Source organism: Brachyistius frenatus, unplaced genomic scaffold (genome assembly GCF_029030835.1).
Source record: "Brachyistius frenatus isolate BFR_SWC_R1_liver_20210118 unplaced genomic scaffold, ASM2903083v1 Contig_46, whole genome shotgun sequence".
Classification (NCBI taxonomy): Eukaryota; Metazoa; Chordata; class Actinopteri; family Embiotocidae; genus Brachyistius; species Brachyistius frenatus.
The window spans coordinates 1,229,039-1,247,922 of NW_027210645.1; the positions used below are offsets into that span (position 1 = coordinate 1,229,039).

Below are 18,884 nucleotides of genomic sequence, written 5' to 3' on the forward strand. Positions count from 1 at the left end.
GCTCCACCTTCACCGAAAACACCTGTTGTGTTCCAGATGTGTTTGTTTGAACAGATTTCAAACTGTTAGTTAAAATGTGTTGCATTTGTACTACTACTTTACTTTACCTTAAACCCATTTACCCATATATTATTATTATTACTACTTATAGCTACTTCAAGCCTCGATCAGACATTTAACTATGTCTTTCAACCATGTATTCCTCTCTTTTAGCTGCTGTAGCTAAATAATTGGTGTTTCAACTGTTTACCCATCATATTTAGCACTATCAATTATCTAAAAGTGTGTTTGCATGTTGGCATGCACACTGCCACAGTTTGAAGCTCAACGGTTCTCATCCATGTAGTGTATCCATTAGCTTTAGCTTTTTTCCAGTTCTTTTCGCTGTGTCTTCTAACTGAGTGATTAGATATGGCTTTAAACAGTTTATGCATTATTAGTCTGTCTAGTAGTATGTCGTGGTCGACCGTGTCGAATGCAGCACTGAGATCCAATAATACTAAGACTGAAATTCTGCCACCGTCTGTGTTTAAGTGGATGTCGCTGAAAACCTTCACAAGAGCAGTTTCAGTACTGTGGTGCTGTCGAAAGCCTGACTGGAAGACATCAAAACACTTATTTACGGCCAAGAAGTTGTTCAGCTGTTGAAAAACCGCCTTTTCAATTATTTTACTTAAAAATGGGAGGTTTGATATTGGCGTGTAATTTTTCATTGTTGCAGAATCTAAATGAGCCTTTTTTAGGAGTGGTTTGATAACTGCAGTTTTTAGGGCCTGAGGAAAGACACCTGAGAGAAGGGATGAGTTTACAATTTGTAAAAGATCAGTGGTCATGCAGTAAGAAATATATTTGAAAAAGTGTGTTGGTATAATATCCAAGCTGCAGGAGGAGGACTTCAGATGTTGTATGATGTCTTCCAGACTTCCATGGTTGATTGAATGAAATTGTGTCATGATATTTGAATGGATATTATTTAGAGACGGGGACAACACATATCCTGTGGTTGGTGTGGAGGCACTTACTGCTTGTCTAATTTTCTGTATTTTGTCAGTAAAAAATGAGGCAAATTGATTGCATGCCCAAGTGGACTGGAGCTCAGCAGCTACTGACACCGGAGGGTTCGTTAGCCTGTCGACGGGAGCAAATAAGGCACATGTATTGTTATTGTTTTTGGCTATGCTGTCAGAGACGAAGGACTGCCTTACATTTCTCAGTTCCAAATTATAATTGCGAAGTCTTTCTTTATAGATCTCATAGTGAACCTGGAGATTTGTTTTTCGCCACCTGCGCTCAGCTTTTCGACACTCTCTTTTCTCTATTCTGACCAGCGTGGCATTTTTCCAAGGAGATCTTTGCTTACCAGCAACAACCTTCACTTTAGTGGATGCAATAGCATCAATAACATTTTTAACTTTAGAATTGAAGTTATCTACAAGCTCATTGACTGAGATGCCAGAGAGGGCTGGTGTGGAGGAGAACCTCTGAGTAAATCGTTCAAATATGGTCACTTCTGGTTATAAAAAAAAAGATGGTGACAGCCAGAATGCAGAACTAGAGACTTCAAAACAGCAGTTCACAAACAACTGAGTGAAGTCATGGTGGGTTGCCACTTGTTAAAGCAGATTTAATACATAGATGCATACAGTATATTTTCAATTGTAATTGTAGTGTTTTTTTAATAAATTGACCAAGCAGATCCACAGTCCTTCCACATTCTGCAATAATACCTCCTGGTATAGAATCACTGGTTTAACTTATATAATTCATCAAAAAAATGTAATTGGACATTTTAATTGGATGCATTTCAACTAGAATATTGGGCAAGACCATGAATGATATCCTTAATGTGCACCCCCTGAGTGTGAATTTGTGTGTAAGACACAGAATCAGTCATTTCTTTTGGAAATTTTCAAGGTTGTCGAATTTGGACTTTTTGAATTTCATCTTAGTTAACAAAAGCTGCTTCCAGTTATTGACTTATTTCTTAACAGTGCAGTTAAAGGGTGGTTACGATTGTTTCCTGTTTTTTTCCTGGTGGATTGTAATAATTTTCAGTGTAGACATTTCTGGTGTTTGATGGTCTGTGTTTACAAGCTAGGACATTGTGATGCATCCTGGGTAATTTGGCAGTCTTAAAAACAAAAAACAGCGTTGAACAAAATGCTGGACATGAAACACTTTTCTCTGTCATGTCGTGTTATGAACTCGTCTTGGAACTATTAGTTGTGTGAAATTACAGGAACACAGAGATGTTGAGAATTTACATTCCCATAGAGTTAAACAGTATTAGAGCTTCACATTCAGTTTTCCACATTTCTTACCCGCATGTGTGTCACAAAAATGTCCTTTTATTTGCCTTCTAGGTGGATCATTAAGGAATGGATGATACGTCGGTCACTGACCTCTCAGAGTCAACATGGGTCTGTCAGTAAAACGGACAAAATCTGATTAACCAGGAGACACCGAGCTGACAGAAGAACACAGCGGATTTAGCGTCCTCTGATTTGAATGAATCTGCAAAAACACCACGCTGATGGGTTTCTTTAAGGACATTTGTTAACCAAATCCCGAATTGTCTGAAAAATAAGGTTGGCTTATTCAATAGCAGCGATACACTTGCACCTTGTGGTCATTGAGGCTGCGTTTTCCTCACTCCTTCAGGACTCTGGATTTATAATGATGGTATTGTTGTCCTTTGCACCCCCAAAGTTTCCTACCAACTGATTTCGACTGTGACATTATGTCTCTGCCGAAGCGGAGGAAAGTACGGACCTTTGCTCTCCTCTTTTGTGTCATCACATTTACAACGTTCCTGTTCAGCTACACCTTCCGCGACCCCTCGCTTTACTTCTTCAAGTACGCCTTTCGCCTCTCGGACAACTTCTTCTCCAAAGGGCCGTGCGCCTGCCGACAGTGCGTCGCCGAGCTGGAGGACGACCCGTGGTTCGCCGAGCGCTTCAACCTGTCCATCCACCCTCTGATGACCAGGGAGAACAGCGTCCTCTCCGATGACACCTTCAAGTGGTGGCAGGTGAGGCTCCGATTATGTGTTGTGTATTGGATTTGCATTGCTATCACACAGAGGACTGAGAAAAAAACAAGCATGCACATTGAGCTTCTGAGAGCAGCCGAGGTGGCGAAAAGAAAAAGATCCTGAATAAAGAACAGAGATCACACGCTGCTGTAATGCTCCCAAGACGTGTTTGTTTTGGCCACATTGATTGTTTCAAATCTGAGGGATCTTTACCAGGATCAAGTTGTGAAGCAAACTCCCACGCACAGTTTGTTCACATTTAACAAGTGAGATGGAGGATATGGAAATGGTTGTGTTTTCCCACTGTCTCTCCTAAATCTGTAGATGCAGAGATATTTTCCATCAGCAACTGAATGTATAAGTGATGCCCATAACCCTTCTTTTCCTGAAATATGTCTCTGTCATACCGTACGACTGGCAGGTTTGCTGATGTGTAACAATCATGGTGACTAGTTTAGTAAACAAGAAGTTATTCAAGGAATAAAAGAAATGTACTTTCTGGCTCTCTTGCTGATAGTTCCTGAGGAGATTAAGACCACTCTTATGTCTGTATGGTTAGCATTAAGCTAGGTCCAGCAGGCCGTTCGCTTAGTTTAGCACAAAAACTCCAAACGTTTAAGCTGGTGCTGTTCAAAGGTCACAAAAATGGCAGCCAGTAACATTTGAAGCTCATTTACGAAACATGTACTTGTACTTTGTAATCCACTATATTTATTTTAGAGCTTTAGTTAGAGGTTATTTTGCAGATTTAGATTATTAATGTAAAATATTAAATAATGAATGAATTATTTTTGTATTATTATAGTTTAAGTTACCCAGCAGTATATAAAGTAATTGGAATTGAAGTGATGTACACACTAATGAATCAATCATTTTATTCCAATAATATAATACATCTGATTATGAAATGGGCCATTTTGCACAATGAGTAATTTTACTTTAGGTACTTAAGTACATTTTGATGCTGATACTTTTGTACTTTTACTTCAGTAGGATTTTGAATACAAGACACTTGTAACGTGTAATGAAGTATTTTTACACAGTAGTATTGCTACTCATACTTTAGAAAAAAGGATTTTAATACCTCTTTGACCACTGTTAATACGTTTATTTTTATAGAATATTCAACCCAGTATGATAACAAAGCATGTAATACACCTGCCCATCCACTAGAGGGAAGCGTATCAATGTGGTGTCTTTGCTTCGTGAGATATCAGCGTTACGTGATTTAGGAAACCGAAAACATGTGAAAACCCACGTAGGTCAGGTTAGGAAAATAACTTTGGTTCGGGAAAACCCACGTGTTTAGGGTTACAACAACAAAAAATGTTGGTTTGGTAGAAAGCCCATGATTAGGAAAACGTTGTCACCTCCTTTGCACAACCATCGTCACATGACCTGCCTCTTTTTATGTCCACCTTCTTGTCACGTCTAAATGGGTGATCAGATCCAAATAAGCCAAATGTGGGGTAATTAGTTGGTTTATGAAAGCCAATTTTGGGACACATTGCTAATGCTGACAGGTGACCAAAACTTTTTATATGTCTATCCAGCTTAGAAAATAAACACACGCAACCTGCAGGTGAGTAAAGTAAATGAAGAAAGTTCAAAAGTAAGCTAAAGTTTCACAGTAAATGGACTTCTGCGGTGCCTGCCTACCGCCACAGTCTGCTGACCTGCGTGGTTGCCCTCCCTGCTTTCTTTACAGCCTTTGGACAATAGCCACATATTACCTGCAGTGTTGACTCTTATAAAATAGAGACAATCAAAACATCTAGATGATGCCAGAAGTCACGCGGACAGGTGTTTGTTTTTTTTGCTGTGAAACTCAGTTGGAATATTTGACAGCAACCTGATCTGTTTCTCCTGACAGATAAAACTATAACACTTATTTTGTTGCTGTTGTTTTTTTATGTCATCAAGAATATAGTTACTGCAGAAATACCCTGCTATATGGTGATATTCTTTTCAGGCCACATTCCCCACCCTAACTGCAGCCTAATTTAACTTCATGGAGTCTCTGCTGTTTTGTAGCTTCATGATGAGGACAAGACTCCAGGAATGTACAGATTGAACAAACGAGATACAACTTAATTAGTAAGTGGCGCTGCTGCTGTTTTATGTTTGAACAGAGATTTCTCCCTGACATTTTTTAAATGTTTCTCAGTAGTCGTGTGTACCAATTTACCGGAGAGCTTCATTAACATCCACCGTATTGATGTCATAATAAAAACACTATAAATTATTTTCAATCAGAGGTAACAAACTATGTGAATGAATTTCTAGTCTTTGCATGTTAGTGACGTCTACATCTGGCAAATATCTGGTGCCAAACTATCCTGACTGTAGTTTGTGTTGTAGCACCACAACCTGACAGAGCAGTCAGTGGAGAAACTCTTATCTCGGCCTTTTCCCAGCTGGATTTTGTCACCTGTGTGATTGGTGAGTGTCGCTGTTAAATGACTGCAGGGGAGAGAAACCCTTGGATTCAGAGTGACAGCACAGCCTGATTTTTACTGGTATATTGTAACATTTCCTCATCTATAAACCCAATTTGAGCTCCACTGGACATATCTTAATGGATGTAATGCCGGCTGCATTTGGCCAGTTATCCACAGCGATCGTAAAACACACCAAACATACGCAGCAAATTCAGGTCTTTGAAATAAAGAACTCTCTATTTGAAGCCATCGAATACACTCTTTAAGCAGTCACAGTAACTCTTTTCTACGAGTCGATCTTTTAACATTTTTCAGGAGTTAACTTGAACTCTTTGTTATTTAAAACATGAATCCCATAAAGAGTCAAATTAAACTTTTACCTTGAGTTGTTTTGATGTGAACTCTTTCTAAGTGTTAAGTCAACACTTAAAAGCATGTATTATTTGACACTTTAGAGCTATAATTTAAAAAGGTTTTAAATAGAAATTACTGGAAAATGACAATGTATTTGTCACAAATTTATATTTCACAAATATATGCAGTGTGCACAACAATTCGTGCTGCATGAATACTTTGAAAGTTACAAGTAAACCAACAATTAAGTGTGACCCTGAAATGTGTGTGTGTGTGTGTGTGTGTGTGTGTGTGTGTGTGTATATATATATACATACATAAATATATATCACTTTCCTACCTTCTACACTTATGATTTTAAGTCATAGCTCCATTTTATGTGTCATTATGTCTTTATTGAAATGTTCCAAAACGAAATATCATTTTTGCCCATCTTTGGTCGCTTTACTCTCAAAAGTTATGAAGAAATAAAGATGGCATGCTGGGAAATGCTAATACGCACAAAAACGCTGCACAGTAAACACCAGTGATGAATAATTTTTCTCAACACCCAACAATTATGCACACCCAAATATTATTCCGCCAAAGAGTATCCTTGAACATAAGCTGTAGTCTTGAAAATTAAACTCCCAAAATCTCTTTCTCTCTGTTTTATTTGACTCCTGGATATTCCACCCTAGAAATGTGCTGTGTAAAAATGGACCCAGTGTTGCCAGATTTTATAGCTGTTAAAATGTTTTATGGATGATTTCTTGTTTAAATCCACTTTCTTGGCAATTAAAATTCACGTCAGCTTTATAGGTAATTACACACCAGCCTTAATTTAATTCTATCAAGCCATGTATACTTTACTTTCCGTACATCCCATTATTACAGTACAGCTCTCTAAATTAGAAAAGCCGATTCACAAAATTTATGTCACACAATTATCCTCCCTTTGTCTGGAAGGCATCCAGTGCCGTCGGTATTCCCGCATTCACATCACACCGTGTCCAATTAGAGGCAAGAATAGAAAAATTACTGCAAGGTTGCCTCCTGTCACGACTTATTTCAGGGAATGCTTCTCACTGAGAGCTTGATGAGGCAAGTGTCACATGTCAGCGGTAGCCAGGCCAGATGGTTGGGCCCACGGTGCTACAAGGCAAGGGCGTGACCTCCAGGTGTACCTGGGCTCTCTCTTCCAATGAGCTGTCAAAGTTTACATGTTACATGGCTAAATGTAATTTCTATAAAGGAGAGGTTCTCATTAGATGTCTAGTACAGGTTGAGTAATACGTTTTTTTTAAAGGTTGAGGTTAAATATAACTATAATATTTTACAAATACATACTCTGTAAGTGATATGTTACGGTCCATTTATTTTGATATTGTGTAAAAGTCTTTATTATAATATCATAGACATATGGACATGTCATATTTAATATTTGAGTAACTAAAACTCTGGATGCAACCTCGTGAAATTGTTGCTGAACATTGTGTAACTATGCTGTGTTTGCAGCACAACATGTAAGAGTGTACAGTGTACTCATGCCTGCATTTATTTGCTGTCTCTCCGAGTTCAAAGCCACCAGAAGAAGAGCAGACCAAAAAGAGCCCCCGCAGACGGAGCTGGCCTCGGCTCCGGGGTTATTTCACAAATGTGCTCGGTGTCTCGAGCTACGCTGCCCTTGTTCAATCACTCCCACTTAAAGTGGCCCTGGAGCTGCGGCTCTCTCTGAGGCCTGTCTGTGCTGTGTCACCAGTGGTTGCAGTCAGAGCGGCAGCCGGCCAACTTCAGTGAAGTGGTGGAGGAGCTGTTCCAAGTCATCCCCGATGAGGTGCTCTACGTGGACTCCAGCCCCGAGCGCTGCAGGACCTGCGCCGTGGTGGGGAACTCCGGGAACCTGAAGGGGTCGCATTACGGCGGCCTCATCGACTCCAGCCACTTCATCATAAGGTCAGCTGACACTTTAGTTTGTGGTACCTCGTTTGCTACTTTTACTTTTCTTAGATCTATCTTATTTCACCTTGAGTCTTATTTTCATATTTGATACGAAGACATTGTTCTCGCTTAATTCTAAGATTTTGGAAACACAGTGACATCGCTACCAAAAATCTAGAGATGGTATTATAGATGTAAGATATCAAATGCAGTACATGGAAGGATTTCTAATTTCTAGAAAATCATGAACTTGATAATATCGCTATAATCCTGGTTGTGACCCTGCCATCATTTTACTTGCCACTATGGCCTATCGCTAGCATGGTATTACAAAACAAAAATTGACTGCTTGTTCTGCCTGAATTGAGGCTTGGTTCTGATGGTTGCATTGTACTTGGCTTAATTTTAAACTTTTAGAGTAACCTTTAACCAATCACGATTTATCACCATATATGTTGTACGCCAAAACTCTACCACCACTTCCCTTGTCGGAACTGGTTCAGTGTCATTTGCATTTCGAACCCCCTCTGGTCGCTGACTGGTCCACCCCAATATGGCTGAGCAAACCTACATGCAAACAGTGTTTCCAGACTTTAACAGATTGAAGCTGTGAGCATTAGACAGACGGAGCCAGGTTAGCCGAAGCCTGGTATGATAGGTCAAAGCTGGACCAGGGAGTCAGTCAAATGTGTTGAATGTTTTAGGTGATCATTTTACCCTTCACATTTGTTCTTTCTCCCATGTTCAGTTAACTTTATTTGAATGGTCTGACTGCTTGTCTTCAAAGTACTGGTTCATATTTGATCATCAATGACAGAGGAATGAGAAGAGCTGCAGATATTCACATTTGAAGAGTCAACCCTCTCCTCTCCCATGCTTTAAAGTGGCTTTGATATAACACCTCTGTATTTATTCAGTACACGTTTATATTTAGATAATTGTCTCCACCCACTTCTCTGCTGCTCAGCTGCAGTTCGGGCATTCGTAAATATCCACCCTGCAAGCGTTCACCGTTTATTTTGCTCATGATATTTCTGCTGGCGTATTTCAAAATCCCAAATGCACATTTAAACAAGGTTAAAAATATAATTTTCATCAGAAGGGGTCTCTAAAATTTGCATTTTATCACACTGCACTGATCATGTCATGACATTTTTAAATACAAACCTTGGGGAGTATTCTTTTTTACTTTATTCAATAAGTTGTACATAGAGAGGCTTCAGGGAATGAGGACATGGCTTGAATCAAACCTGGGTTTCTGCATTATGCGTCTCAGTGAGCTCGAAGGTCCATATATTTAGCTCTTATTGGACTGGACCCGCTGAAATTGGGTTTTTATTTTATTTCAATTCACTCCAACTTTAGGTTGGTAGTTCTAGGCCCTCAGTAATTGTGTGTGCCTTTATTCTATCTACCCGCTGAGGCACTCATTAGTTCTGTCTATCACTGTTATTTTCTGCTGCGTCCTGGACTGCACTCAGCCGAGAGGTGTACATGGAGATTCCACTTCCCACATCCTCGCGCCGCACTCGTTAAACATTTGAGAAACTTATCTTAACAAAGCAGCAGATGAAAACAATCGAGTTTGAATATTCAAATGTTTATCTCGTGCTTCGGGGCGGTGGTGAAACAAGAGCGAGAGTTTGTCGCTCTTTGTAATCTGTAACACCAGTTGCGGCTCGGCAGAGAATGAATCAGGGAAAGATGGAAAACACAACAAGGAGATTTTCTCCGAGGGATTGTGGGTGTGTTCTCTGCTGCAAAACTGCCAGCTTTATGATAAAATGAAGCTAATTTGGACGTCAGTGGGTAAACAGACGCGCTCGCTCAGACTTTTGTGCTGCAGTATCTCCAAGCTGGAGAAGTCACAGATCTGAGTCTTGGCTGCGTTGGCAGGATAACTTAAGACTCCGGCTGGGAACTGACGTGAAGATGAAGGTGAAGGCAGCAGGGGCAGAATATGCATGTTCCTAAAGAGAGGAGTTCTTCTCCCTTGGATTGTTCTGAGAATATTATTGTCCCTTTTCTAGAGGAAGCGGAGACAAAACATGCCTAAAAGCCTCCTCACTCTCCCATTCCCAAGAAGGGCCAGCAGCACACAAAAAGATAGTCAAACTTAAGCAGTTTATTTTCCTTCAGTAAAGAGCAGTGCTAAAAAAAACAAACCCAGAAATCTGTTTAGCTCTAAAACTTATCTACCACTGAAATAAAACAAAATGCAAACAAAGGACACGTATAACTTATGTTCCTAAACTCAAAACAGGCAAAAAGGTGCACAAACAAAAAGGATCTTCTTCTTCTTCTTCTTCTTCTTCTTCTTCTATTGGAGTTTTTTGGCAGTTGGCAGACTAACTTAAAGGTGCATTATCGCCACCTGCTGGACCGGAGTGTGAAGCAAAAAATCGTAAGGAAAAAACAAAACAAAACAAACAAAAAAAAAAGTATTTTAATTAAACCGGTTTCATTGTTAAATTCCATAACATGTTTATAGAAGAGAAGAATATTTTCTTGGGTAACCGCTACTTCTGCTGCTTTTAGAACTAAGATCAGTTTTTTTTCTTTCATTATCATATTCAATGCAACACGAGCTGAACTCTCTCTGGCTGCCCACGATGGCCACATTGTCCTGTGGGGCGTTTCTTTATTTTGTAAAGGGTGTGGTTGAGTGGTGCTCCATATTTACAGGTGTATATATATTAAAGTGTGGACAACAGGCGCTATTTACAACAAGGTGGTCTCAGTCAGAAGTTAATCTATTCACAAGTTCTCACACTTTCTCATAATTCAAAGCTAAGGCCGGCTCCTGTTTGGGAGCAGAAGAGTCCATGGAAGGGGAGGGGCCAAAGGCTGTCAGCTGGGGTTGAAAAGGCTCGAAGCAGCATGCTGGTCTAATCAGACAGCATCACTCCACTGAGCTCCTCCAATTGCTGCTAACCAATTAGATTGAAAGCGGCCAACCTGGAAAGCTCCTCCTGAGCAAAGTACACCCACGCACACACACAGACACTCAAGGAAGGACAGGGAAAGCTAAAACATAACAGTCTGCATAAAAAATGACCTCAAGGTCACAATATTAACAGTCACGAATACTCTCACCATCTGCTACAAAATAAAAACCCTCCCAGTATCCTAAAATTGTTTCTGTACTGAAATGACTGCCCTATAGATTAAATAGTTGTAGATATTAAATAGTAGTCTTACTGTGAGCAACAGCAGAAAATTTTTTTTTTTCTGCTAAATGTTTTGAAACAATGACGACAATGGGACCACAGTGAGTGTGAGGAGACTCAAAAAACTATGCGTTTCAAATATCCACAATGCATTGCATGAACCCAGATCTTCTAAAGCGTCCTCTATGGATTATTATGAATATTGAATGACGTTGGCCTATCAGCTAAAGCCTCTTGTTTTCTCAGCAGATTGCAGTGGAAAAAAAGATTCGAGTGACTCATAAAAGGAGCTTTTACATCTGCCTTTGACAGACAACAGTAACATCTGTGGCTTCTGATTGATGAAATGGATGTTTTCTGAAATGCTATTAAATCATGCGAGTCATTAAAATTATTATTTTTTGCTCCATCAGGACAGTGATTCCAAAACTGTGGTACGCATACCAGCGGTGGTACACGAGACTCCACCTGCTGGTACTTTGCTAAAGGCATGGCTACTATCCTGGTGACTGACGATTACAATTAGAAACTGTTCAGTCCAACTTTACTTAAATTTGCAGGTATATTTGGATTCTTAGCTGAAACTCCATCGTGCCCTGCAATTTAACAAAAGCTAAGTTGGCTACCTAACTCAGCCAGCATTTAACTGGCTTGCTGGCACACAGATTCACTGCACCAGCACTGCCAGGCGTACGATAGTAATCATATTTGTCTGATAATTTCGCCCTGTCTACAATGTACAATAAATTATTGGCGAAAGTCCCGTACTGTATGGTAATCTAATAACGATGGGACACTTCGTAATCAGTCTATGGACTATATCATTTTATTTTGTTTCCTGACTCGAATAATATCACACAATAATACAAACCTTATGGATCTCTGTATGATAATTATTCACAGTAAAGTTTGGTGGCCAGCGCATTACATGGGTTTAATGGGAGAAAGAATTAAACAGGAGGGCGATATAAAAATGGTCTTGAAATTGCAAATTGCTACTAATTATTGTCATTTTAATCTGTGTCAGCTGTGTGTTGCACAGTGGAAACCTTCACATCTGTTGATGTTGAACAGGGCATTGTGGGATAGTTAGCTGAAATTAGTGTCGTGCTTTTTTCATTCCCCTGTGGGAACTATGTAGGGCATCAATTTTACTATCAGAAACCGCACAGTCAATTGAATAAATTGGAGGGTAAATACAAGCCATGATGTAGGAAATGTAGAGTTACTTTTGACGCAACCTGACTAAAAACACGTTGTGATGTCATTTAAAAACTGCATTTAGTAGTTTGCGTCTGTAGAATAAATAAGCCTGTAGATGCTTCAACAGGAGCAGAGACCACTAACCTATAGCTGATGTTGTGGTTGATATGAGCACTGTGTTAAGATCAATAGCAAACTGGTTTCATGATTATGTGGCCGACACAAAAATTCCATTGGAAGAGTAGCCGGAGCGTCACTTTCACATCCAAAAGAAAATTCAACGCGGTTTTCCTGCATGGCTCTTAATTTATCACAGCATGGCTTCGTCAACCTGCTGTGACATGTTGCCTCGGTATAAAGCCACATTACTGCACTTATCTTCTTTGCCAGCCCCTGCTGTGACAGCAGCATGGCATTGTCTGCCAATTCAATTATCGGATGACAGGGACAGCACCAAGACAAGAGTTATTACTTTGCTATTAGCAGAAGAGTTTTGCTGCAGAAGCATGCTATGGAAATGCTGTTCTTTCTTTTTGTTTACTTGAGCCAGAGCCGCACATTTGGAGTCATGCTTGGTTGGAAGCTGTGGAGCTGAGCCAAAAGGTCAGTCTAGTTATTTGGGAACAGGCAGCGTAACACTAAGGTGTGGAACACACAAGAATCAGAATGAGAAGTGGTGTGTTGATGCAGCTGAATGCTGCAGGGGTGGAATACTAAAGACTGAAGTGATATTCCCTCAATTTGTTCTCGTAATTTTAGATAACAATTTGGAATAATTTTACGATCTGTTGCTGATTGTTTTGGCACAGGAATATATATATAGATATATATATATCCATATATATATCTATATATATAGATATATATAGATGTATACAAATGTAACCCAGGGGTCTCCAATCTTTTTCCTCTGAAAGCTACTTTGACAAAATGAAAGTGTCCGAGAGCTCCTCATGTTCAGTGACATTTATTCACATAGCTGAGCTGCACCAAAACCAGCTGAATAAGCTTATTTAATGAGAACAATAAATAATTGATACTCGACAAACATTTTCTATCGCAATAGCTTAAATTCAACAGCATGTGCATGTTTTTTTCTTTATGTATTTCTTGACGTTTTGAATTGATGAAGCTCACACTACTCACATCTGTCATAGAAAACAAAACAAAAAATTCATCACTCATCCTTATTTTCTATCAGTTACTACATCACATAATTTATGTCACATTCAAACCCAGTATCACAGCAAAATGTGAAATAGACACGCCGGTCCACTATACAATACCGTATTAGTTTTACGTTTTGCCTCGCGTAGGTGTGATTATTTCACACCTGTATGACCACTACATGCCTGCAGTACCAGCTGCACTTCACATGCATGTGTTATGCATTCAATCTTTTCTTTCTTTTAATTTGATTTCGTTCTCTCGGACAAAAAGTAAATAAATACAAAATAATAATGCTTAAGTGGATCACCAAATCCATGCAATAAGTCTATGCATGGGAAACACTGCATATTTGTACAAACCTTGCGCGAGCTACTCAGAAAGAGGTGGCGAGCTAGTGGTAGCCCTGATGTAAATAGTTGTAGATAGTAAATAGTAATTAGTAAATAGTCGTAGAACATACTGACTTAAAGCAACGGCAGATGACACTCATTTTTAAACTAAATGTCTTAAACCACTGACACTGATAGGATATCTCCTCAGAAATGTTGGGAACTCCGTGAGTGTGAGGAGACTTTGCACGTCTCGAAAACAACGCGTTTCAAATATCCACAATACAATTCACACAGATCCTCTAAAGCTCCTTTACAGACTATTATGAATATTGAACGATGTTGGCCTCGCAGCTAAAGCCTCTTGTTTGCTCAGCAAATTGCATTGGAAAAATAGATTTGAGTCATAAAAGGGGCTTTTGCATCTGCCTTTGACAGACAATAGTAAGCCCCATAGCTTTTCAACAATGACATTTTATAAAAACATATACATGTTATTCAATTAAATTAAAATTGTGTTTCTTTTGTTGAGCCAGTTGATAAGCCAATACATGAGATTGCTGAAAACGCATTTTATGGACATCTTATCTTTGGAAACCACACCATACCCACTTCCTGTTTGTATCTGAATGTAGATAAGAAGTACATTTTAGACACAAAGTCAATGCTTTTATCTGGTAAATGTGAAAATACAGCTAACTTTTTTTGGAGCTGAAGACAGAGATAGTGGAATCGCACTTCATCTCTCCTGTAGCTCGGACACGTAGCGGAGATAAGGGAGAACAATTTGGACCCAACAACAAACAAAACTGACCTGGTAAATGCCTGTCTCAAATCTCGATCAATTAGATGTAATGGAGAGTGTAACATGAGGCTGAGGAATTATGATTGCAAATAAGTATGTGAGTACTTGTGCTGAGACTAAAGGTCACCTTAGTTATACCGGAACAAACATTTTATTACAGATTCTGTAGGTCAAACAGCTCTCTGTGATTTTCTAGCTCCACAAATGAGTTTGGTATCGTCCATCACTGGATTAGAGGTCCAAGAAGTGCTCCAGCAGCGGATCTGACTGATTGGAAACCCGACGATACAAGGGCCCGCCAAACCTGACTGCATAACAGGCCTGTCAATCAAACAGGCATGCTCCCCAAAACACATCTTTTTATGCTTATTTTCTATCAATGATGAGATTATTTTTAGATGGACCACCAGAAAACTAATAAGAAGGAGTGACTTTAGCTAACAACACCGAAAAGAACTTCTGGAAAAAAAATTATTGACTTTGTATGGGAAGAGAATTTGAATGGGAGTCTATTAAGCCGGAGATTTTTTTGAAGCGAGCCTCTTGTGGCACTCGATGGTATTGCAGTTTATGACACTTCCGCATTGGCAGAAGACCCAGAAGCTACGTCCTTTTTATATAAAGTCAATGGTCCTAACATCCCAAGACTTGGAGCAGATATTTTTAAAAACCTGAACAACATGCTGAAGGACATCGCTCTGTCAGAAAAGTGTGTAAAAGATTCGTCTCTTCACACATAGGGATTGATATTTTTCAAAAAGTATAATCACTTTTGAACAGAGAATATTTGCACCCCACTCTCTCTGTGCTTCTGCTCTATGGGCACACTACCATATTTCATTTGAAAAGAAGTAGGCTGTCTTGGATGTATGATTGTGTCATCATTTATATTTACTCGGCTGAATTGGGGATCAGTCAAGCTTATATTCTACACGATGATGTAAGCCCCAGCAAATGACTTCATTAAGATGGATCTTAAAGCTAGCAGATGTAATAGGTAGGCACATGGCATTTGGGACTGAAAATCCGTTTGAAATTGGCTTTTAAACTGGGATTTTCACACAACTGATGTGCAGCTTTCTAGCTGTCTCTCAACCAGTAATGATGTTCTTTAAACTTGAGACTCAGAAAAAGACCTGGAAAATGTTTTTTGTTCCTTTTCTCAGTGAGAGTGTTATTAACATAATGACATGTTCCTGGGGGCGAATGGCCAGAATGCTCCTCTCGAGTCCCTCTCACCCATCAACAACCTCAGTCTGAGGACAGACGAGGTGCACTTTGTGTTGGTAATCAGCGCCCGGAGGCTCAAAGAGAGATGAAGTATTGAAAGCTTGTATTCATATTATTCCTCCTCCTCCTTTCTTGTTATTATTTTTTCAAGGATTCATCATGACTCAGATTTGTAATTACGACTTTTATTTTCCTGGGTGCCCAGTCCAATCAGCAATCAGTCCTGTCCTCTGCCCCATGGACCTCCTTTGTTACTGTGATACAGAAAACAATGACGGTCAGGGGCCTGATGAGACTTTACCCACGCTACATACACGTGTTTATAAAGCACCATAAGAAACTCAAGTACATCAAACCATTTTGTGACATGAATCAGAATGAATCATCAAATTTTTTTTATTTTGTGCAGCATAACAGGTGAAATATCATGAGTCATAAAAGAAGAAAAAACGCTGGCAGAAATTCTTTAATAATCAATTTTATAAAAATTCTTAAAAAGATGGAGTCTATATACACTATACAACATTTTTCTAAGTACCCGGAAGTGTTACCAATGGACTCTATATGCTAGACATTTCTAACTATTTACATTTATTTATCTCCCCTGCACTCCAGGCTGCGGGTCAGAAAAGAAAATTCACTGAATTTTTGTTATATGAACCTCAGGTTCAGACTCTTGGTCTCAACCATTTCAGTCAAGGCTTCCCAGAGGAGTGTAAAACTGTGTCTTTTTTTTTTTTTTAAAGAGAATCAAGGGATTTCAATGAATTATTATTATTATTTTAAGCTTTGATTTTTAGACACGATCTGTTCAAATCTGTTTTTTCAAATGAAAACATGCTTTTCAAGCCCGCTGTGGTTCATAGCCCGTGTGGTTCATAGAAACAAAGCACAAATATATCATTTGTTTTAGGATTGTTCAGGTGAAGATGTAGTGAAAAAAGGAGCATGTCGACATTTCAGTTTCAACCCGTATGGATCGTAGCACTCAATGGATGTATCCTAGACTCACACTGCAGTATTATTCCCCACACTAACCATGTTTATATTCTTCTGTTTATTTTGGGATCTACTGTAGACAACAATGGCAAAGGTTTCTTTTGTCATCACTGAATAGGAGCGTGTTGATGTGCAGTTGCCGTGTTTACATTGCTTCATTCACTGTGGCAGTACACGGGGTGAGCAGTGGAAACAGCTTTCCTCTATGTAAATCGATCTTTTCTTTAGTCTCCCTCACACCAGTCTTTTCTATCAACCAACTCAAACAGCATTTGAAACTTGTAGGAGCCAGGAACAGTTCCTGCAGCCTCTATGTGGTAACTCTTTCGCTACTGTAACCCTTTTGTGAAGCTTCACTCCCCAGCTGTGTAGCTATAATGGCTACTTGATTGTCTGCACTGTTTACAGCACCGTTTACATAAAAATCAACCATGACTGCATCTACTGACCCAGGATGGCTACATACCCAGTGTGCACTACTGTGTGCCTACATTGGTCACCTTTAATTTTCCACATAAATCCATACTTATGTAGAAATATATTTTTCTCTTTAATGTGCTCTTATTGCCTACCTGTCCTGTTATTCTCGTCATTGTACCGATGATCCACTTCCAAAGTACTACTGACTAATAAAACTCGATTGTCTTTTCATGTGATTAGGCATTGAGGCTATGACGTTAACCCCTAGTACACAATGATCCTGGCTGCTTTGCATGAAAAATCCAAAGTAAAAACCGCGTGTTAAAGGAGCAACATTTTAGATTTAGTGGCATCTAGTGGTGAGGTGGCCAATTGCAACCAACTGAATACCCCTCACCCTTACAAGTATGAAGGAGAATCTGCAGTAGCTGCAAAACTTGTAAAAAATCCAAAAGACCCTCTCTGGAGTCAGTGCTTGGTTTGTCCCTTCTGGGCTCCTGTAGAAACGTCCTAATGAAGCCTCGAGTTCGGATTTTGTCCGGCGCCATCTTGCTAGTTCGGAGCAGTTTGGAGCCAGAAGTGACCATATTTGGACGAGTTGGGGGGGAGCGAGTGGTGTATCTGACTCGATCTGATTGGAAATCCGACAAAACTATGTCCCGCCGACCAAACACCGCTTTTTGAGGGTTATTATCAAATTCATTATGCCAGAAAACTAAGAAGGACCTTTGCTAATAACAACTTTTTTATTGTGGAAAATATTTCTTGACTTCAAATTTCATGAGTGAAGTTGAATGGGAGTCTATGGAGCCGGAGGCTTTTTGGAAGCCAACCTCTAGTGGCCCTCGGTGGTATTGCAGCTTAAGGCATGTGCACATCAGCCTCATTTTTCAAACCTGGAAGCTACGTCCACTTTTATATACAGTCTATGGGTGCAACATTGCTGGGTCCATGTAAGAGGACCCGCTCCCTGTATAGATACGAAGTGCTCATTCTAATGCAAGAAAAATACAGTGGTTCTTAGTTTCAGATTATTACGCATTAATGAAAACATGATTATGGATTTTATCCATTTCTGCCAACAGATCCACTTAAATCCTACACACTGAACCAGAGCTCCCTTTACAAGTCTGGGTGCTCATTATGTGTTTGCACACTCTACAAGATGAGGACTCCTTTTCCAAGCGGAATGAGTGAGGATTGTACAAATGTGTTTAAATATGGGAAATCACATTCAGTGTTGTTGGCTTTCCTACGAGGCAATCTGGCAAACAACTAGACATTTAACTTGTGATAAGCCTGCAGTGGGTTTTTTTCTTCCAACTCTTCTCTGGACAGCTATTAGATGAAGAATCGATTGCAACATGCTGCTCGTTACCAACAAAGCTTGTGGTCTCATGAGCTGGACCGCCGGTATTTCGTCAGACCAGGATAACTGGAAGCCATCTGCAGCAAAAAATGCAGTCCCACACAGCTCTCAAAGCAGCCTGGAGGGAAACTTCAGTATTCATCCTGTTAATTACAAAGCCTGAAGCCTTCAAACCACACCTGAGACTCTCCTTTCCTTCATTTCGAACGTTACCTCATTCTGGCCCCGCTCATCTGATAAAAATGTACAGTGTTCGCTCTTCATCAGGATTATTAGTCAAGTGGAACCGCACAGCCATTTTCAAAATGTACACACACTCAGCCTCACAAAGGAGACATGGTGGTAAAAGTGGTGAGCATGTGGACAATTCAAACAGTACTGAAATACCACTGACCTTTAAGGTGTTAGTTGGTTATTACATGCTGCGTGATCTGGCTGCA

At 39.7% G+C, this 18,884-nt stretch overlaps 1 protein-coding gene across 1 annotated transcript in view; it reads left to right on the forward strand.

Annotated features, from left to right (window-relative positions):
- LOC138623748 (CMP-N-acetylneuraminate-beta-galactosamide-alpha-2,3-sialyltransferase 1-like) overlaps nucleotides 1-18,884 on the forward strand; it is a 72,026-nt gene that overhangs the window by 39,946 nt on the left and 13,196 nt on the right. The window contains exons 2-3 of the mRNA XM_069703422.1: nucleotides 2,364-3,031; nucleotides 7,571-7,764. Coding sequence (XP_069559523.1) covers nucleotides 2,741-3,031; nucleotides 7,571-7,764 — 485 coding nt within the window. The 5' untranslated portion in view covers nucleotides 2,364-2,740. The remainder of the gene's footprint in view (nucleotides 1-2,363; nucleotides 3,032-7,570; nucleotides 7,765-18,884) is intronic.